General features: G+C 36.1%; 1 protein-coding gene across 3 annotated transcripts in view; it reads right to left on the bottom strand.

Moving 5' to 3' along the window:
- The window catches only part of LOC145666392 (uncharacterized), a 107,225-nt gene that overhangs the window by 23,327 nt on the left and 60,032 nt on the right, over positions 1-23,866 (bottom strand). For 2 of the 3 annotated variants that reach the window (XM_081733590.1, XM_081733591.1), the window contains 4 exons: positions 22,660-23,288; positions 16,497-16,670; positions 15,529-15,620; positions 2,498-2,649 (listed from right to left, as the gene is read on the bottom strand). In XM_081733590.1, the coding sequence (XP_081589716.1) occupies positions 2,498-2,649; positions 15,529-15,620; positions 16,497-16,670; positions 22,660-23,288 (1,047 nt within the window). The remainder of the gene's footprint in view (positions 1-2,497; positions 2,650-15,528; positions 15,621-16,496; positions 16,671-22,659; positions 23,289-23,866) is intronic. The other variant, XR_014127737.1, reaches the window with a different exon arrangement.

Genomic DNA, 23,866 nt, shown 5'->3' on the forward strand with positions numbered 1-23,866 from the left:
TCTAAACAGAAAATCTCTCTACTACGTTGTAGTTAATTACTGTAAAAGCTACCTGCACATGACAAACGAACCTGTTCTCCGCCTGTAAAACGTTCTCATCTGGATATGCAAATAACATCAATTTAATTTTGTGAAGATTCTGTATACTAAAACAAAATATGAGATATTTCAGTTTAGTTATATAAAATCTTAAAATTAAACAAAAGTAATATTAATAAACGTAACAGATTTTCCTCAACATTAAAATCATTCACAGTTTTCACTTATACTACTATGACATTCTATAAGACTGAAGATATTAAATGGCTTTGTTCCTGCAAATCAACATCTCTTGATTCTAGAGAAGCTACAGACTACACAATACTTCATCACGATATTAAAGCAAAATGTTTGAACACACTAATTTCAACCTTCTGGAACTAGTTTCCTCTTTTAATGTAATGGGTGTACTTCTTGTTGTGATGTGGCAAATGGCTTCTTGTGCTTAACTAAATTTTCACTAACACCTAATTAAAAGCATATAATTAGTAAGCCAAGACAAATATAGAATATCTTCGCTTTCATATAACTATATAATAACTACTTACAATAAAACCTTGGGATCGAGTCTGGAAAAAAGATTAAATGTTAAAATGTTTGTATTTCGAAATACTTACGGATTGCACTACATGATGATATAGTTTGGATAATGACTGGACTAATTCAGCTATGAAGCAAGGGCTAAAGAAGTTTCCAGTAAGTTTTTTGAAAGATTAAGTATACTGTTTTACATTTTACCTTCACGTAAACGAACAATTTCACTTTGAAACAGAAGAGAGATTATTTGTACCTCGAGAAAAGAACTACTTTAAGGTGTAGAGAAAAAAGAATATCAACACGCTACCTACAATACTGTATTCGCAACTAGGACTGAGAGAATTTTTTGGATTAGGATACCCTGTTCACAAACAAAATTTCCATTATGATTCTACTTAAACAGAGAACGATCAAAAATCTTTTCCAATATGCAAATTCATTTTCACAATTCAGATCATAAATTGCAACTAGATAATTTCTCTACGTTATTTCTCAAGCATCTTATAATGATCTGTGTACTGTACGGTTCTCGATGATTAGATAGCGCAAAATCATCTGATCAGAGCATCGATTCATTGTTTCTGATTTCAGTTCCACATAATCAACTACTTCTTTATTTAGGTAGCTTGTACTTCGCCTTCAACTTCCACCAAAAATTAAGCACTAAAGAGATACATTTTTAACTATTCTCGAGTCGGGAGAATCACAATTTTAAGACAAGAAAGGATGGATCTTATTAATATTGAAAATATAAATAAAATATGTGACAGACTCGGATCCCTTTACCTGCACTATTAGTTTTGCAATCAGAGCTAATTTATTTTAAATATACGATGCATGAACACCATAGATCCTAGTATTTTGTCTAAATTTCCAATCTACCTCTTTCAACCAAAAACACAGGTCTAAAGAATCTTCCCAAACTAGAAATATCTTTTCATTTGGGAGCTCACGTGGTTCACATCTCTTACAGCCTCAGTGGTTCACATCTCTTACAGCCTTACGCTAAACTCCACACCAACTAACTTTTAATCTGGATAATGAGTGGTCCCGCATAGCGTAGTCGCTAACGCTCTCGCCGTCGGTGCGAGCGGCCCGGGTTCGATTCCCGATTGGAGCACTCGGTCGAAAAAGTGTAAAAAGCTTTTACAGAGCAGCCACCCCGCATGAGGTTTTCCTCATTTACACCAGGCAACTGAAAGGGTGGTACTACCTAACATGAAATGAAATGAAATTTGTAAGTTTAACGTCCCACGGTTATGCCGGTTAGGCTAAAGGAGACGGTGATGAGAGGTGAGTGAAATGGTGGAATGAAGAAAGTGGGAGGAAACGGGAGAACCCCGAGAAAACCTACGAGCACGGTGTTTGTCCACCACAAAGTCCACACGGCGCGAGCTGGGATCGAACCAGGGACCCCAAGCACCGGAGGTGAACGCTCTACCACTGAGCCACCGCGCCCCCTACTACCTAACATAGGTTTCAGGCCGCTTCCTTCTTTCCATAATTCTTTCTTCCTTCCCTTTCCCCGGATAGTGTGCTCGCCGAGGGATGTCATCCCTCAAAACGTGACAGGCTACAATGGCCATCGATGCAGAAGGCCCAGATATCTAAATCCTAAATCTTAAGATAGTGATATTCTGTACATTACCAGTTATAACATGGTAAGAAAGACCTGTGTTTTTAATATACGATCCTCGTACTTACTTGGTGAAATTAGAAGGGAAAACACCTGCATCAGAAAGATCGATAAGCTCCGAACAGGAAGTCGACTTGTTACCACAGCAATAATTCGTATCTTGTTGACACATCGAAATCCGTCAACTTATGGTTTTGTTGATAAACCGTTTATTTTTGATTCAAAAACAGAAATTTTGTTTGCCAAGAAAGATTCAGTATCCTGTGTGTCCAGTTAGTTACCAACCTGTGTATGAAGGTGGGGGCGGGGGAGGCATAAGCTGCTTATCACGATCCTGTTGCTGTGGCTGCTGTTGATTCTGTTGATGCTGCTGTTGTTGAGGCGGCTGCTGCACGGAAGGAGGAGCAAGAGCATTGCCCATCATCAACTCCTGAACTCTAAAGAGAAAATACAAACTGACTGTAAAGCTATTTACATTGTAGTCTGAATGACCGTCTGACAATTCTCCAGCGTTACAGTAGTACTTACATATCGATCACATTCCGATGCATCATCACACTTTTTATAAAAAGAAGTATTAATGTAGGCAGAAAACACACACACTACCATTTATTTAACTTAAACCCAACACCATAACTATACAGTTCTAAGTTAGTTTCACTAATAATAATAGTATTGAAGACAAATGTAAAATTGTCCTTTTAAATACATTACACCTGTAAGTCTTGAAAAAGAAACAGAGAATCAATTAAGAAAAAAATATATATATTATATTAAACTTCACTATGCTATCGTGTACTACGTTCACAAATTATCACATTGACTTCTGCAGAATGCAACACAATTATTTATGTTAATATCTAAAATACTGATAATTTTCCATACTTGAAATACAACTTCGATTGTTCGATCGATATGTAACATTCGTATTATGTAAAATTAACTTGAATCTTTTCCTTTATTTAGTACTACATTTGATATCATATAAACAGAGCTGTATTATTATACAAGTTGACATTCATAAATTCGACAACCTTCGGACACGAGGAGTGCCGGATTTTCGAAAATTTCGAATTCTAGATGAATTTTCGGTGCGGAAAAAGTTCCAAAAAACGTATGGGACTCACCCTAGCAGAGACAAGTATGAACAGTTTAAGGTGACGGGAAGTAAGTCTGACAGAGGGAAGGCCACGAACGAGTGATGCTGTGATTCAGACAGCACAGGGAAACGTGGAACGGGATCCAATGAAATTGTCTAAGCAAAGATTTTTGGAACAGGGTCTATCAAGGTCACACAAGATCGTACAAGAGAGAATGAAGGCCCGGCCCTACAATGACAATGGAATTTTCTGGAGAGAAATCTGTGAGTAAGTATATCAGTAAAAAGTACAGCATATTACTAACAACATAAAAACACAAAATCCTGTACAGGAAACTAAAACTCAAAAATGATGTAACTACTGTCTATTGGGTGTTGTAAAAAGGTGCCCACGGACTACGGAACACTATTCTACAAGTCAATATAAACATACATACATACATACATACATACATATGTATATTTGTATACCTTTCGGATCCTCGTCTAGAGACGCGAACTGCACTGTGTGGCAACGTCGCAGATAAAGAACATAGACTAGATCTACCAATCCGTCAAATAATTACATCGATTCTTGCCAGATGACAGTTAAATTCAATAGACATTGACATTAGCACCACTTATTACCTTAACAATCGATGTAACTGTTTGACGGATTTGTAGAACAATGCTAATGGTTCCAAGTTAATATGCAATGTTGCCACAATGTGAAATTTTGATTCCCCATAACAGCTGAATGAGGCGCGGAGGGCATTCCATCGTGTAACATTTTCGCTTTAACCTCTAGAATAGTGCTCTGTGGTCCGTGGGCGACATTTTTTAGAACATCCGATATACTTAACAGAAAATTATTATCTGTACAGTCCTTTACAGAAAGAAAATTAAACAATAAATGAAAAGAAAACGAAATGAAATTCCACTTCTTTCTTTTGCTGAATCCATAATGCGTCTATATAGGGGCATGAGATGAACAGGAATATCTGTTAGCAGATGTAATGAAGTCCCAACAAATGATTATAGACTACAGCGAAGAAAGAAAAGAAAGAAAAAAGGCACTTCTGGCAAACAGTGGTATACCAATACGGTAAATTTGAAAATGTACTCCGAAATCCACACCGGAAATCTGGAGAATTATTTATGGTCAGATTTTTGAATGTCAACCCGTACTACATCACAGCTGAATCGACGTCCTGGAGCGATGGAGCGCCCAGTGAGCTATTACCAAATTTCTAAATTTCCGGAAAGAAATCCGCCTTCTGTTCAGTAAATATATCGCTAAGCATTACAGAACATTACAAAAATAAAAACACAAAGTTCTGCAGAAAACTAAAAATCAATAACGTTGTAACTGTTGTTAATGAATACAGAATTTTTGAATAAGGAAGAGGAAAGTTTAGTTTTGTTGTGGTCACACTATTCAATGACGCTTGCACAGATGATCACGTGACTCAATATTGCATCCATATACGAAAAGGAACAATGTGTGTTGTAGTTTGCGAAGATAAAATCCTGCAATTCAATGCGGAGGAAGTTTCAAACAACGTACGGGGATCACCCCAGCAGAAGTAAATATCAAGTGATGGTATGGAAAGTTTAAGGATATGACAAGTGTGTTAAATCTGCAAGTGGAAGGCCAAGAATGGGTGACGATATAACTCCGAAAGCACAGCAAAGCATGGAATGGAGTCCTGTGAAATCAGTTAGAAGATTCTCCGAACTAGCAATACCAAGGTCAATGTTACAAAAGACTGTACACAAGAGCATGAAGGCCGGGTTTTAAAATTTGTACAGGATTTGATAAGACGAAGACTGTGATGTGAGAACGGAATTTTTATGAATAAATGCTTACGTTAACAAGGTGATGTGACCCTCTGTATTGTGTTCTGTTCTCAGATAAGGCCACGTTTTGTCTTAGGAAAAGGAACAGGGGCGGATTGAACATCCTAGTGTTACTTTAGGAAAGACATCGTAAATGCCGACGCACTCTGTACATGCTACAGATATTCCTTGTGTCAGAACTTGAAACAACGGATCACCACCACACATTGCCTTTTAGGTTCGGCAATTTTTTCAACGAACAAATTGCGCAGAGATAGATTGGCCGAAAAAGACTCACACCTTGACCTGTGAGATCACCAGATCTGTAATCTTGTGATTGCTGATTATGAGAACATGTACAGACCGAGGTGTATGCACTCAAACCAACTAATCTAGATGATCTGAAGACACGATATATGCATGCACAGAAACCACCTCAATAGGACGATCTGAAGAACGAGATACGTGATGTGGTTTTGAATATCACGGACAAGCATCCTTAATACTCAATTCTTCGTTTTAGAAAAAATTGCAACAGTGTTCGACGTAAATGGTGCACAACGAGAGGTTTAACAATGAACTTTAAAAGTACAAAGAGAAACTTGGAACCGTACTCTAAACACACACAAAACTTTGTGTTAAACTTGGTAGCTTTTTAATTACAGCAGTTTAAGTTTCCTGTAGGATTTCCATGGGGTGTGTGTGTGTGTGTGTGTGTCTTGAAACTAATACAACTGTACATCCATATGAATTAAGCGTTCGCTCTACAGTAAATTGATGAAATGAAATTTTTGAGTTTTACGTCTCACGATTATGCCGGTTAGGCTAAAGGAGACGGTGAAGATGAGAAATGAATCAAATGGTGAAATAAAGAAAGTGGGAGGAAACGGGAGAACCCCGAGAAAACCCACGCACACGGTGTTTGTCCAACACAAAGTTCACTTGGCGGGAGCAGGCTTTGAACCCGGAAACCATACACCAGAGGTGAACGCTCTACCACTGAGCCACCGCGGCCCCAAGTAAATTGATGTAAAGCAACCTAACGTTGGTTGGCATTTGGTACTTCATTTATAACCAAGTTTCAGTCTCTCCAAAAACCGATTATACATATCAAACACTAATGTTTTAAAATATCATTTTTTTTTTAAACCGCTGAGCCAAAATGACGTTCACTTCTGGTACTACGTGTTCCTGGTTAGACATCGTGTGCTTCTGGTGGACAACGTATTCGTAAGTTTTACAATACCGAAGTTCCTTCATTTTCTATCATAACCTTCGTTCCACTAATTGTCTGGTACCCATTCACCATTAATTGTTTTCTTTAGCCTATAAGGTATAATCGTGGGAAATAATGGCTAAATTTCAATACTATTGTAAATTCTCAAACTATTTATGAAAAAAAAAAATCATACATAAATATATGACTGAATATTTTGCGTTACCGTTGCCCTCCAAGACCGCGACACACTTTTTGAGAATCTTCCTTTCCTCTCCCCATATATATATATAAAGATGCAAAAGAAGATTGTATATAAATGTGCATAAACTACAATGATATGTACATCGATTTAAAGGAACCTTTTTGCAAAATACAAATCAATTTACAGAAGTTATGTATATCTGTAACAATGAATGACATTTAACAAAATGTGACGTACATTGCTAACTCAACTGAAATTTAGGTATAAAATACTCTGTCTTAAGTTTGAACTTGATTGGATGTCTGCGAGATTTGGTAATTTCACTGTACCATGTTAGCACGGAGTTGAATAAGCTTTGCAGTGTTTTTAATCACATGCAGTGTCACCTGACATAATTTATTACTTCAATTAACTCAAGTCGTCTTGAAGGTATCCTTACATAATTGGTTGGTTTGAAGCTTACGTCTGCGTTCTCTTGTGGCTATATAGTTTGAGTTTCCGACTTCAGTGGGGGATACCCAGGTTTACTTATCAATAAGAGTTCATGTGGTTTGTTCCCAAGTTACGTTGTGGATCCACGTCTCATATGGCTAATCGTAACGCCCTCACCAGTCAGATATTCTAATTTTTTGGATAAATACTCCGTTATTCAGAGCACAACAACTGAACCACTGAATTTACACCTATGGAGAATATAATGTACATAACAAAACGATACTTTTCACACGTCTCATATAGCCTCGCTGCTAAAAGGGACGCTAAACTAAAATCAACTCAACTCAACAATTTCTCACGTAACACATCTGGTAATTTTCTGTAATATATTAAAGACCTTATCTCTAAAATTACACTCTTAAGACTTCATCTTCTCTTATGGTATAATGGTGCAAATGAAATATCCAAACTGACGTGTGCCATTTTCAAAGGCTATAACAATACTTGGTTAGTCAAATAGTCTCCGGTGAAGCCATACCTTTCCGCATCACTCAGCCACCAATTGGATACAGCGTCCGACAATTAACTAATTAGACTGATTTATTGTGACCAAACAAAGATAATGTAATAATACCTGTTTATTAGTCAAAGTGCATCCTTTCTGCCTCAATACAGCGAATGGCACGATTACGCAAGAAGTAGAACGACCTCTGCACCTCAGTTTGTGGTATGTTCCGTAACACCGTTGTCACAGTTGTTTGGATGTCATCAACATTGTCAAAAAGTCTTGCTTTTTAACAGTAATTTCAATTTAGGGAACATATCTGGAGAGTAGGGGTGGTGATGCTGCAGCACATACACACACACTTGATTTTGGCCAAATATTCCTAAACAAGTACTACCCGGTGGGAGGGTACATTGTCATGGATAACGAAGCAGATACTTGGGGCTGAGTATTCAGGTCGAAAACGATATCCTTGCTGTCATAGAAACATAGGAGCATTGTCTTCACTTTCGACTTCTGACTTCAATCAATTCAATACCACGTTTAAAACGTTCACACCATTTAAAGATCTGTGAACGAGACATAGACGTCATACATTCTACGCATCAAATCTACAGTCTCTGTGGCACTTTTACCCAGTTTATTTGATATTTGTTCTCTGCTCCATGCTGTTAGCGTGATGAGGGCCTCTCAGTGACTGCTGCTAATGGCATTATTTTCCCCGTCATGCTTCGCGTGAGACAATGTGGTGTTACCAGATTATAAGAGGAGGGATTACTCTTTCGAACGCACATATTGGTTTCTGGATTGCATTCATTGTTTCGTCACAATAAAATCAGTCTCTTTACTTAACTGTCGGATGGTTATAATGACGAAACAAGTTTATAGTCAGTAATGCAGAGAAGACCTCAACTGCATGTTGCACCACCCAGTTACCAATTAAAATCGGTCCTGCCGAGATGTCGGGAAAATACCATGGGTGAGGGTGAACTTCATACTGCAACTCATGGAGAATCTGTATCGCCCTTTGGGCGTGCATTGTACTGCAACATGAGGACATTGTTGACTGCTGCTGAATGCTTGCGGTGAAGTTTGAGATGCACTTCATAGGGATCAGCACTGCAATGATCTAAAGTGATGGTCGCATCTCGACGCAAAAAGATGTACTGGATCACCCACATACCAGCAGCAACACCTTCTCGCTTTAAAATCCATTCTGGATACTGATCACGATCCGAAAACACTGTTCTGATCATATACAGATGTCGTAGATGATTTATTTTGCATCAACAGCAACGATTCGATGCTGGCGACCTTCCTTGGTTATTCCGTACACCCAGAGAACCGCTCACATCCAAACGGAGATCCTTGTTGTCTGGTGTCAACTAATATGGTACCAGGTACGGTGTCTGTCTACCTGTACGTACTTGTGCGATCACTTTTCAGAGTGTACACTTTCACAGTGTTCCTGAGGAGCTTTACAGAACATGCTATTGGTAGTGTCCGCAAGGCTCATTTTTTAAGTTCTGTCATCGCTACTACGAAATTTTAGCAACTAACAGTGTATGTTGCATTCATTCACCATTCCTGAGCCAAATGCACTGTTTAAACCCGTAAAGGAAAATCATTCGCAACTGTTCTCTATGGTGCATCATATTAGCATCATATTCTACGAGTTATACATTCCAACACCAAAAATTTGAATACGCGGTCAGTGCATCTCTCCGGTGTGTTTGTTTCATGGCCAAATGATAATGAAAAACGAAGGATAACCATTTCTCCAGTTTATGATGAATTTTTATTGTTTGGAGTGTTTTGCCCAATGAACACCATATATCACTGACATTATAATTAATTGTATGTGTAATGTATTTGCTTATTACATACTACACACAAGAAGAAAGAAAATACTGATCATACATGAATTAGAAACTCCAACCGGAAGTAGGTTCAAATCTTGCAAACGGTGCGAAATATTGAAAAAACTAATCGAAAAAAAATCTCCCCTTTACGATAACCCTTGCCAGTTTTTTTTTAAATCAAGACGTCTTTCACTTGTGTCTGTAAAGGGATATGTACAGATGTTGTGAGGAATGACAAGGAGCTTCACGCTCATATGTGAATGATGCGCTATGTAGAGAGAGCAGGTTCAGCTATAGTGCGTCCAGTAAGAGAACGTCTCTGACAGCTCGCAGTGACATTGTCACTACTCGCGTGTTAAGATTTATTTTTTTTTATTTTTTATTTTTTTTTATTTTTTTATTTTTTTTTTGCTGCAACTGTAGTGGCAATTTAATTAATGGTATAAGACATAGTGATCGTGATTGGTAACACTGGTATCAAAGTAGGGGCTGCAATGTACCACCGCATGTGGTAAGAAACGTCAGAGACCATCTCTTGTTGGCCGTGCTATAGTTGATAATAAAAATTTATTTATTTTTAATTTCCGAAGCAAGAAATTAAATTTCATCTTTTGCCTTACATCTATAGGATAGATTTCTAATAAATCGAAGAAGTTTTATTTATGTTAAGGACGAGATGGGTTAAGCGTAAAACTGCTGAGAAGTACTACTTCGTTATTTGAGACAAAGAAATACAATAATATCAACGTAAAGTGAATTACTCTAATACTTAAATTAATAGGTATAATAGTTGCATATATTTTCACAATATTATTATACAGAGTGTCTGAAAACAACACCGACAGCGTTTGGGAGGCGATTCCTGACAACAAGATAAGACGAAAAGTACAGACCAACCTGGGCATAAGTGCTTCCTTTCGGAGTTATAGGCTGCCGAAAACATGAAAAAATGAACTTTGAAGGTCCATAGCTCCAAAACTATGTAACCTGTCTTAGTCAAGTCAAGACTCCACTCACGAATTAATACGTATACTATCCAATAATACATGTTTCAGAATCCTAAGGTACTTCCGCAACAATTTTTATAGAGGTAGTTGGAGAGTACTTCAAATTATATGCCCGTAGACTAATTCCCTCTATAAAAATAGCTTCGTGAGTACCTTAGGATTCTGAAACATGTATTTTTGGATAGTATAGTATTAATTCCTAAGTGAAGTCTTGACCCAACTACGATAGGTCCCATAGGTTTGGAGCTATGAACCTTCAAAGTTCATTTTTTTAATGTTTTTGGCAGCCTTAACTCCGAAAGGAAGCATTTGTGCTCAGGTTGGTCTATACTTTTTGTCTTACCTGGTGTCAGGAATCACCTCCCAAACATTGTCGTGTTGCTTTGAAACACCCTGTATAATACAACATATTTATTTTTTTAAAAAAAATTAAAAGTTAGGGTTTTCAAAAGTACACGGCATCTGCTACTAGATACACAATATTGCACACATAAAAAAATAAATGTACCATACCTACTAACACGCATAGGTCCTTACTATACTTAACAATTACAAAACAATGTCAAGAAGTTACAAATGAGATATTTTCGGTACCAAATATCGTGAAAAAAATTTAGAATGTATATTTCAGAAAAACTAGTTACTAAAAATATGTTATAGTAGTAACAATTGAATTATAAGAAGAACGTACGTAAATTGAACAGAAAAGCAGACTAAAACGAAAAAAATCAGATTCAACAGCACAATATTAGATGAGTAAGAAGAAGAAGTAACGAAACACTTTTTTGAACTAAATACAAGCTAAACATCTAGGACACATTTAAAGAAAGCCACTTTGTAACTAAATGTTGATATGAATACAATGCCGGTTTGCAGAAATCCGCTGGTTGTTATATAATATCATAAGTGGAGATCTGAGAAACTTCTCAGCAATTAATAACTAATACAGAATTGGAAAGTTCGATGAAGATCTCCGAACTTTAAAAATTCTTGTATATTTTCATTCACTTCACACAGTAGTTTTATAATTGTCCGGTTATGATTGTAAAATGGAGTTAGTAGAAAAGTCCTCGTTGTGCCCATCTTAAAATATTTCAGAATAACTATACATGTATAATATTAACTGAACAAACCACAGTCAATTCTATGAAGGTTTTCATAGTAAAGTTTCAAAAATTAGGAAAAACTCTCTTGCTTTGTTTCCTGAAGTCTGTCACCAGCAGAAGTCGCATACCTTTAAGAACATTGCTTGTAGACATCATAAGGTACAGTATCAGATCAAACTAAAGATAATAGCTATATGGAAACAAAGTTTAGCATTTTCTTTCTTCCTTTTCATTGAATGGGGATAACAACTCTTGATCTCAAATATTTACCATCTTTAAACAACACATCTACATCCTTCAAAAATCAGAAAGAAAAATTAATTTTCATATTTTTAATGAAATCTGCAGTAATAGTTACGTAAGTAGTATATTTTCTATTACAAAAGAGAGGCGAAAGGTGATACCGCTAAGATACCGTTCTGATAAATATATTTCAGAGGAAGAGAATTCTTCAAAAGCAAACAACTGAAACAGTCCTCTATTGCAGTTAACTAATTGTTGAATTATGGAAGATAATTTCAATTATAGAGTTAAATTTACACATAAATATTACTATATCTCACACAAGTATCTTCAGACTATCACACGAAAGTCATTGGCTTTCTCCCACGCCTAAAACAAATGATTCAAATCAATTGATCATGATTATCTTATTAATAAAATATTTCGTGTAATACACCCACTTATCTAGAACTGGTTATTCATCTACAACTACTCTTTCTATACACTATATAGTACAAAGAAACATGAGAAATTACTTTTGGATATTACTTTGCGCACAACACAAGACAAGAATAGGAAACTTAACATAAATTTTATTCTCAATACAGGACAACATTTAACAGTCCTTAATAATAGTAAAAAGAACGTACAATCTAACATAATCAAGTCAATGGAAGTCTTCTTTCCAGAAAATTTCAACGCTCAACTCGAATTAATATATAATATTAACGAAAATATTAGTGCTTTCAATCAGTAGTTTAATTATCTTAAATAATGCTATTAATAAACCAATGACCTGAAAAAAATAATCATTATTGCATTAAAAACATTACTTATGAATAAAAAAAATAAAACATTTCCTGTTTATTTTTTGAATTACTATAATTCACTACATGAACTCACAAGAAAAAAATTAGGTTCGTATACTGTAGATATTATGGATAGCTGCATAAAAAAAAAAGTTATCATCAATTACTTCACATACCTTGGCATAATACTAAAGGGACGAAGGCTCAAGTCAGGCAACACCCTACATTATGGAAACAACGAAATTACAATATGTGAGAAAATAAATGCATATACAGGAACTAAGCTCTTTTTTTAAATACGAAATCACATTGCTTTCTTTTTATATAAAATCAAAATAACGGTACTAAGTTAGTTTTAAAAAATGCATGAAAAAGAAGCGAACTTAGGAAAATATATATATATTTTAAAGAACTGTAAAGGTGGATCTGAAAAATGAAATAAAACTACTGGATATTTGCATTAGGGAAAAAATGAGATACGTATCTGCAGCTAATGAAAAAAATAAATTACAACTCGAGAAAGGCAAAAAACAAAAGCACACCACTACGGTGCTCGATTCAATACTCAAATACTACAGTAACATATATATATATATATATCTGAAAGGATGAAACGGATGTGGACTTTTAGTATATTTTATACAATGTGCCAATATATATGTAAACTTCTACAATTACAAACACAATTCAATCATTACACAACATGCCACATATTGAACAAATTGAATGGTGACAAGTGGATGTTAGTAATAGTATGTTAGAACATTTCACTACAGGTTGGTGTTGGTATGATACAGCCAACTTACTCACACCACAAATAGCTGGAAAGATAGCTTTGATTCTGTAAGTAGATCACATTTCTTTTAAAACAAAAAACAAAAGCGTTATATTAATAAAATCAATTGCCTACGCTAAGGCAGTTTCTTCATTCACCTCCTATAAATTACAAATTAAATCTCACTATACTGAACGAGGATCATCTAACATTCTAACGAGTCATTCGAAACAGAAAATTCAAGAAAAGAACAGGTTGAGACATGACACTTCAACATACATTAAATTTGCTGAATAATTTACCAATGAGACGGACAGTGATGATGAACGTCATTGTATTATGGAGAGTGTTACAGAATATTATTCGATTAAATTAACTATATGAAAGCTATCTAGTTCTGTGAAGCTTTAGCATAAGTAGCACTAAGTCGCGTTTCAGTTCTCTTTTCTTTCCTACAACTAAATACTCCTAATACGAGTTTTGGAACTTTATTTTGGAATGTGGCTAAATCTCAAGTCCTTAGTGTGAGCTATGTTGGGAAAGAGTAATCAGTTTTCCACAATAATTAAGCGTCCATTACTGAAAAGAACCTCATATAGAAAATCTATCACGAAAAATGAAAACTACAGCCTTACTTGCTCTACAAAATGAACATATTTCAAGGCATTGCTGTAATGAAGCCAATCTTCTTCTTCTTCTCAATTAACAGTATAGACAATCTAATTCCACCTTTATTTTATATTTTCTCTTCCTTTTCTTTTTGAGGATGTTTAATCAATAAGCCCATACGTACAAAATTGATTTCCTTCAAACTTCTTTCAATAGAAATTATTTTGGACTCACATTTTAACCTCGTACCAAGAAGTATTTAATACAGTTATTCAAGCTATTAATTAACTTCTGACGTAATACTATCGATATAGAAATTTACAGAAATTGTGAAACGTAAGACTAACATTTTTCTTAGAAATGACCTAAGTATTATTAATATCCTTACATGTACTAACTTTTAATTTCTGTGCCGAATGCACACAGAATAAGATTGATTGCATATTGAATCGTATTAGTGCACGCTTTTTATTACTTTTAAGCTTTCTTCTGGCATGGGTACTTGATATATGACCTTGGTCACCTAGTACATTTGAGTTGCTGTACTGTTTCTAGGCTTACATAATTTTGTTACATCTATTTTCAGGTCGGTTGTAAGCCAGTTATCAGTTTCTTAAGAATGCTTCAGCGATCTCAAACAACTCTGGCAGATATCTATTACTTTTATGTCAATTTTGGTATAAATTGGTCGTTCTTCCTGCGAACAGACGTTCACGGACATACCATATAATGCAGACTACAGTGGGTTGTCAGAAAAGTCATAACTTAGTAGCATTTTTCAGTCCAGTAATAAGCAAAATTAGATGTGACGCATTTGTAGTTTAAATGTCCACTAACAACAATCATTAATGTAATGAATTATTCACGGACATAAAAAAGCCTCGTTTACAATTGAGTGATTCATATTCGTGTTTTAATACTTCTCCTTCATCACCAACACCACGTCAGATACTTCATATTACGAATTCACAGCCAAACTCTTCCTTGCTTTTTCTTGGTATGCAATTCTTCAATTCTACCACTTAACCGTATACCTCAAATATGCTGCTGTCCATATATTATACTCGCTACTGATTCCAGTTACAATGCTATTTAATAAATTATTAAATAGTAAGTTTTGTTATTGTTGTTTGAAAAGCTCGAACTTTTAAGCTCAGCTAACCTTGTCGAAACTTAATCCTCTTAGTCTAGATCAAGCTTTTCAGTTCAAGTATTTCGTACACAACCTTCAAACTTACTTATATTGTACAAAACTTGTCCCATACTGATTTTTATCTGCCTTATTCTGTAGACTTCCTTTTGTTCATTTCTTTCGATTACAAATTAATGTTCTTAATAATTATCTACGTCCAGCCTTGGAAATTGCATTATTAACAAGAGCTGCAATTGATTCTATGTTTATATACGGAATGTAAGTCAATTATCATTCACAAATATTTCCCTTTTGCACTGGAACAGTTCGGACCTTCGATTTTGTCAAATTTGCACTCACTAGCAATGTAATCATGAATTATTAATAACATCTCACTTTATGCTTAACATCGCTTCCATTCTTACTAGCAGAATGTACATTTACAAAAACACACCTTTGTAAATTGTAAAAAATATATACATAATTCTCGAAGAAAATAAATGACATAAAACTTACCCTACTCCCTGCCGAGGTGGCTGCTGATTGGGTGAAAGAGCTGGGGGCGGTTGCGGCTGTCCCATAACGTTAGCTATCATTGGGCCTCCAGGCTAAATAAAACAACAATCTCAGGTTAAATATACCAACAGAAGAAAATCTTAAAACAATAATTAAATGTAGCTTACTCCGTAAGTCATACAAGTGTGCTAAAGTATGTACGAATTTCGCAATCACAATTTCCATTGTCTGCCAAAATGATACAGCACTCACTGTACATACATAAAAGTAGGCAATGAACATAAGGATATGATTTAATGACATTTAAAATTACTTTCCATGTTATTGGTACGATCACCTCTATTCTCAAAATTAACTTGTTCTTAACATTTTACTTTATATACAACTATAACTACACACACTTGTTTTTACCATAAATCACCTAATATATCAGTTGCCACACTTGGCTCATGTACCTAAAATATTAACAGCCACTTTTGGCTCATCAACCTAATAATCAATATCCTCAGCCACTTATGGCTCCAATCCTACATGAACACGAATACACACCATTTATATTGCATGGTAACGCCCTTCATTTGTTCATACAATCTCTCAACACCTTGTCTATTCCTACGAAACACATTGTCCGATACTTTTAGATAATGCCTAAGCTCAACTCACAAAATCCTAACACTTTACAACTACATGATGATTTGTGGAACTGTCAAGTAACAAAACCTAAGTTCACAATGAAATGCAGTGTTTAGCATGCAGTACAAAATAAATCAAAATTTTACTGCGCAACAGTCCGAACGGAAACTTGAATGTGACACGACACTTAAACATTAAGAAACGTATATTTACTGTGGATCGAATCCAGCAAAGGTTCCAACGATTCAGCTATACGCAACTGCAAAACAGAAAAATAGAAGAATACACGAATATAGAGAAAAGATGGCTAGTAACAAGGAAAAAACAAACTCAACCTGATATCCTTCAGTGTTCTGTTCAACTTCTTCAGTGAATCGCCGCTTTTGCCCAGGTTTTCCCAAAGACACTGGTGGCTGCTGTTGCAATTGTTGTGGTGGAGGTTGATTTTGCTCTTGTCTATACAATGGATAGCTCACAGGGGGTACTCCTTGGATTGGGGCTGCTGTGTACTACAAACAAAAAATACAGCTATAAATCAATATAATCGAAAACACTGACGTGCATTTTACTTTGAAGAAGAAAAATTTCTTCGTTTTTTAAAATATTACAGAATATTTTCATTAACACACTAAGATTGCCACTGAATATTAAATAATAGTTCAAAATTAGGGTGAAAGCCAAAATACATCTAATAATCAACTTCGTACTGTGGCGAAAAACTACTGAGATTTTAACTAACAATTAAACTGTAATGATATATATGGTGGTTCATTTAAAACCCGGCACCCCAGTATCTTGTAATAGAGGGTTTGTTTGAAAAATCCCGAAACACGTCCATTGTAGTTTTGAGGGGGACGGATAATTGTGGCAAATTCAGCCGCACTGCCTCACTCCCTGCGCTCTAATGGCGAAACCTTCATTTTTTGCAAATGGCAACAAGGGTCAAATAGCACGTTGTTTGAAAGCATATTTGATACTAGTTATGGAAATAGTATCGGGAAATTACAGAATATACTATTCGGATGGCGACAAGGCCGAGAATGGTGACGCGATAGTAATGAAGAACGAAGTAGCAAGAAGTGTAACCAAAGTGGAATACTGCAGTGACCGCTTGATGTTTGTGAAACTACATGCAAAATCAGTGGATATTATGATAATACAAGTGTATATGCCAACAACCGACCATGATGATAATGAAGTAGAAGTATGTGTGATCAGATTAGTGACATATTAAATCAGGAAGGAAGAGGTAAAGTCAACGCCATAGTAATGGAAGACTTCAACAGCGTAGTAGGAGGAGGAGCTGCGAATAAGGTAGTAGGACCATTTGGATTAGGTCGAAGAAACGAACGAGGTCAAATGCGTATCTATTTCTGTAGGCAACATGATCTGGTGGTGATGAACACGTGGTTTAAGAAAAGAAAAAACAAGCTGTACACATGGAAGAGTCCAGGAGATAAGAAACGCTACCAAATTGATTACATTCTTGTGAAGCAACGTTTCAGGAATAGTGTACGAGACGTAAAGACATTGCCAGGAGCGGATATTGATTCGGATCACAATCTACTGGTGGCGGAAGTGCATCATCTCGGTTTAAGTAGATCAAGAAAAATGGGAAGAGAAATCGAAAATGGAACTTAGAGCGACTAAGAAATATCGACGATGATGTGAAAGAAGAGATTGAAGAAAAATTCTGTGCATGGGAGATATGGTTGACAATATAGAGAATAGTTGGGGAAAAGTTGAACAGATTCTACTTGACACACTCCACAATAACATTAGCAGGATGGAAAGAGCACCGAGAAAACCACGGATAACTGAAGCAATACTTAAGAAGATGGAGGAACGCAGAAGAGCAAAAAACACGGACATCAATGAATACAGAAGGCTGAATAATGAATTGAGAAGAGAAACGGGCAAAGCCAAAGAAATGTACATGGAACAGATATGTGAAGAAATAATGGAACTTCAACGGCGCGGCAGCTATGATCTGATGTACCAGAAAGCACAAGAATTAGGAGGGAGAGCTAACAAAAGTATACGAACGTTCGGCATCAAAGATCAACCAAGTAATATAACCACTGACCATCAAAGAATCCTTAGAATTTGGGAGGAATACATAAAAGACCTGTATGATCAGAAGAACCGCCCCAAAGATATTGCAATCGAAGCAGAGGAAGAGGTGGATGACGATGAAAAAGGACCCAGTATATTGAAAAGTGAAGTAGTATAAGCAATCAAAGACATGCGAAGGAGAAAGGCCACTGGAGACGACGACGACATACCAGTAGATTTGCTCAAGGAATTGGGAGGAATTGGTACTGACTTCACTTATTAACAAGATCTATTTGAGTGGAGAATGACCAAAGGATTTTCTTGATGTTACAATGACACCGTGCAACACGAAATTTGTCCTTTACATGGAAATATGATTTTTTTACGTATTTTTGCATGAGAAAATCAAATCTGTAATTACTTTCCATGTGTCACATACCAATTTTGAGAAAAACTGAAAAGTTTGAAATTTTGTACTGTGAAATACTGTAATTTTACGGGAGATAATGAAATGTGATTAATGTTTGGTGTGGTTATTGAAATTTAGCGTATCCTTTTAGCAGCGAGGTTATATGAGACGTGGACCTACAGTTTCAGGTGTAATCCGAGCCACCGTGTATGTCAATGTTCTCCTACTGGGTATCGAACCCGAGACCCCACGCACCGAAAGTGCGCGTGCAACCTACTAGACTAGAGGGAGGGAAGAAATTTGCTTAAGATAAACATTGTTGCATATGTAATATACCTTACAATATACGCTCATTTAAACATCATCCAAGTTACAATTTTTCTTCTTTACAGAAGGAATAGGCTGTTTAAAGAGGGGTTCTCATAACCTTCCAATTTTCCTCTACTGCATAAGTCTTTTTCCGCGTTATAATACGGAACACTAGTTTCTCATAAATAAATAGATCATGTAACTGACTATTACTTTTGCTTCACATATAGAAAGGGCTTTTCCTCTGAATATAAACATCAGTACCCTAATTTAAAGTCAGCTATTCGTCTAGTTCCCCACAGTGAAGATCTTCCAATACCTAAAGCTCCAGAACATAACACTATTGACTCAGAAGAATATACCTTAGACGCTCTAAGTAACAGGGAAAATATAGACTTTCAGCTATCTACGTCCCAGTCAACGTCACTTCATTTGATTGCACAAGAACAGATTAAAAATCTTGTACGAGATTTAAATCTTCCCAAAAGAAAAGCAAAATTGTTGGGCTTCAGGCTTCAAGGCTGGAATGTCTTAGCTCAAGATGTTAAAATAAGTTTATTTAGAAAACAACAAAGTCATTTTGAGGACTATTTTGTTGAAAATTGAGGCATTGTTTATTGCAAAGATGAAGATGGCTTATTTGAGTCTTTTGGACATGAATATTATCCCACCGAATGGCGTTTGTTTATTGACAGTTTGAAACTAAGTCTGAAGGCAGTGCTTCTCCATACTAGAAATGTCCACCCATCTGTTGTTGTAGCATATGCGGCTCATACAAAGGAGACGTATGAAGTTATGAGTGCAATATTGGACTTCACTTTTTTTTTTTTTTAATATGTATGTGAGGGACAGCCTTGGGAAAGCAAACCACTACGTCCGTAAATACTGGCCTCAAAGACAAGATTTCATTCCTGGCACCAAGAACATATTTCACAAACCAATTGTGAACCCTCAAGGTATATTTTTGCCATCATTATATACAACAAGTGGTTGGTGGTTTTTAAAACCAATAGATAGAGAAGGTTTGTTTTCACGAACCTAGTTGTCTAGTTGTTATAACTGAGTTCTGTATATTTTATACACCGAGGTTGTAAAACCTGCGGTCGAGTTTAAAGGTTCGATTGTGGCTACATTGCTCTCGTGGAAATGTATCGATGGAATGTCTGGTCTATCGCTGACACAAGGGACGAATAGCGCACTATTAATGTGTTCGTTGCTTACACTCTCACGAATAAATACATAATTTAGCAACTGCTCTCATTAAGTTGTGAAGAATTGTGAGAGACAAAAATAGGGTTCCTACTGATCTGGAGAAATCTATTTCCCTGACTTCTCCCTGACCTTTCGCAGGAAATTCCCTGACTTTCATGACAGGTTCGGATGACGTTGACATATACATAAGGAATAAATAACGGTGAATATTTATATATGAGAACATTTATTCAATAAAAACAAATAATAATCAATTGCTCATACGTACATTCCACTTATCACTCATAAAAATCTGACCAACGTTCTACACTGTGATCATTAATGGTTGGCTAAGCTGAAATTGGTATACAATTAATGTTAAAAATAATATATTTTATAAACTTTCTCTGATTTCCAGTCTTTTTCCCTGACCAGTAGGAACCCTGTATAACAGACCAATATTCCAGTACTTAGCCAAATTCAATAATGACAAGGCTATTTGTATTAGGCAACTTTGATCCTGCTAAAGAGGGTGCACACATACTTAGGGTAATTTAAACAGTTATTTGAATCTAATTAGGTCAATTCGAAGAAAAAGATGTGCACATTGTTTCCTGTGTTGCTATGGTCTGTATGCGCCACATCGAGAGATTGGTGGCACTTGTACATTAGATATCAGATCTTACCTACACAGAGTTTAAACAGGCAAAAAGAAACATAAAAATGCTAAAGTCAAAACATATCAATATGAATCAAAGGCAACACCTACTACTTCAAAAATCATAAAATGAAATCACTTTAGTGATGTTTTCCATTATGGTGAATGATCTCCAATGTGACAAGTAGCAATTAAATATTACCAAGATGTACCAAATTTTGTTCCGTTGAAACCAAGCTTTACATGGATATGCTAGTCAAGGCTCTCTGTTAAGCTCACCTCTTCTATTGTGAACTATTTAAGGACAATGAAGAAAAAAAAATCTGAAACAAAAGAAAGTAAGCCACGTAATGGTCTACAAAATGATACTAAACATACTGTTTCCAGATCTTTTCTTATAGACCAGAAATTTGAGTGCGCAGCTCATGATATTGTAACTGCTGGACATACATATTTATACACAAAGATCTCGAAAAAGAATTATATTTAGCGTTTTGTAGATACTATCTGGCTTTTCTACATTTATGATATTCTTCCTCGTCTTTGTTATTGACTAAAATTTAAAATGAGCGTGAGCTTAACGAAGAGGCTTTAAGGTCACGGGTGAAATCATCAGAGAAACGAGATAGGAAGAGAATATATAAGTGCTTAAAAAAGCCAATCAGAACTTTCAAATATACAGGAATAGGTGAATTATTTACGAGAAATGAGCTACTTTGAATAACGTTAGATAACGGAGTATGACGTGAAATTCACTAATATAGAAAGATCACTGAGTGTGGTGAAATTGCCAATTTGAAGTTGATTAAAAAGAAGGATAATGTGTCTATAGCAAGGTCTATTGTGTATATATACAGGGTGTTACAAAAATGTGTCACAATATTTTGGGAACAGATTCCACACATCAAAATAAAAAATAAAAAAAAGTTCATATGGGCCCGTACTCAAAAATGCATAGTTCCGGAGTCACAGGGTGCCGAAAACGTGAAACAAGAGAACTTTGAAAGTTCATACCTCCACTACTATGGGACCTATCACAGTCGGGTCAAGACATCACTAAGGAACTGCTATGTGAACTATCCAAATATCCATGTTTAAGAATGCTCCTGCACTTGCACACCAAGTTTTAGAGAGGTAGGTGGAGAGTGATTAAGTACTACCAAACAGCCTCTCTAAAGACGACTATGGAAGCACAGGAGGTTCTGAAGGATGGCTATTTGGATAATTCACATACTAGTTCCTCAGTGATGTCTTGACACGACTACGATCGGTCCTATAGTAGTGGAACTATGCACCTTTAAAGCTAATTTTTTCACAATTTTCGGAACCCTATATATATATATATATATATATATATATATATATATATATATATATTATGTGTGTAGGAGGATAACGCATCTATGAAAGGCGAAACACTAAATGATAATAATACTAATGATATACTAGTGTAAAGCAAGGTATATGACAACGTCGGAAGACGGAACATAGCAAAAAAGCGCAATACTGACTGTTAGATTGCGTTAAGTCCGCCATCTGAGATATTATCATTTTAGAATACATCATCTGTTTATCTTATAGTAATCAGTTATGTGTAATAGCAAGATATTGTGTGATACTTATGTATGAAGCATGTTTCGGATTGGTCTATTTATTGACATGTTGCAGAGATTCTGATACTCATGTATGGAATAAATATTTCGCATTTGTGGTTTATTGCATTATAATGCGTATATCTTCATCAAATATTTGGAGCAATTGATCTAGTTGCAGAAGTGATTTATTGTTAATCGTGATTGCTGTGAGGTTTTCATATTAATCTGTTAATAGCCTAATTCCGCTGTTAGCATTCTTAATAACTAAAATTAATTCTCACCTGATACGGATAAGATGTAGGCACTGTTCCCTGTGCTACAGAAATAAAGGTTTGAGGTTGAGGATTAACCGGCTGATTCGAAATCTGGCTCACAGGTGGCTGCTGTTGCTGATGTACCTGTGAAGTTAATGGTGGTGTTTGCGTAGGAGGACCACCGGCCTGTGAATAGGCTTGAGGAACCTGGTAGGAATGTGACATGATAGGTGGAGGTTGGTTAGGAGGAGCAGATGCCAACGAAGTCATTGGCTGAAGCTGCGCTTGAGGTTGTGAGGTCACAACAGGCTGCGTCATGACCATTGATGTTGGGATTACTCCTTGTGCCAAGGAGGTAATCGCAGGTTGCAATGCTGCGGGTTGGGAGGCTAAATGCTGTGGCAACATAGAGGGTGCTTGAGAAACAATGGACTGCGCCGGTATTTGTTGCAATCCAGGATGCGACACCATTGTTTGGAACTGGATTGTCGGCTGTCCTGGTGACATCTGAATATGCTGAGGGGCTACTTGCTGCTGGAGATGTAATCCTTGTTGCTGCTGTGGGATCACGGAAGCAGTCATGTGGGGAGGCATCATGTGGTGCTGTGGAATTGCCTGTTGCTGCTGGGGCTGTTGTACTGCCGCAAGGTGGGTAACTGAAAACAAATAGAAAGTAAATAAGCAAAGTAAATTGCACATGTGTTCTATAATACTTGGATTGTACTAGTCACAACGCATTGGTCATGTTCATGATTACTTTACAAATGCAACAGAAACATATTTAACTTTCTACAAGGTTTAAACTTTTTATGTTACAAAATTCTAGTTAAAATAATAATAATAATAATAATAAAACCTCGGAAGTTTCCGGCGTGCAAAGCTGTGGAACACAGCCTATGTTGGTTGTCGAGCCGAGCCTGTCCAAGCTTAACCTTCAAATATGAAGAGCTTTATTTCTTAGATAATGAACTATTTGCCCACCAAATTTCGTTGAGATCCGGCCAGTAGTTACCGAGAAATAAAGTATCAGATAGACACACAATATAACTGATGCGAAAAACTATAAGCTCCAATATGCTTACGACGGGAGGTAAAAATACTTTAGATGAATCCACGATCGCTATTAATACACTCTCCATATGTTAATAGCGAAGACACTCAGTCGAAAAAGTGTAAAAAGTTTTTCAGGCTAGCCATCTTAAGAGAAGTTTTTCTCCTTCACCCAGACAAATGA

Source organism: Thermobia domestica, chromosome 12 (genome assembly GCF_964235325.1).
Source record: "Thermobia domestica chromosome 12, izTheDome1.hap1.1, whole genome shotgun sequence".
Lineage (NCBI taxonomy): Eukaryota > Metazoa > Arthropoda > Insecta > Zygentoma > Lepismatidae > Thermobia > Thermobia domestica.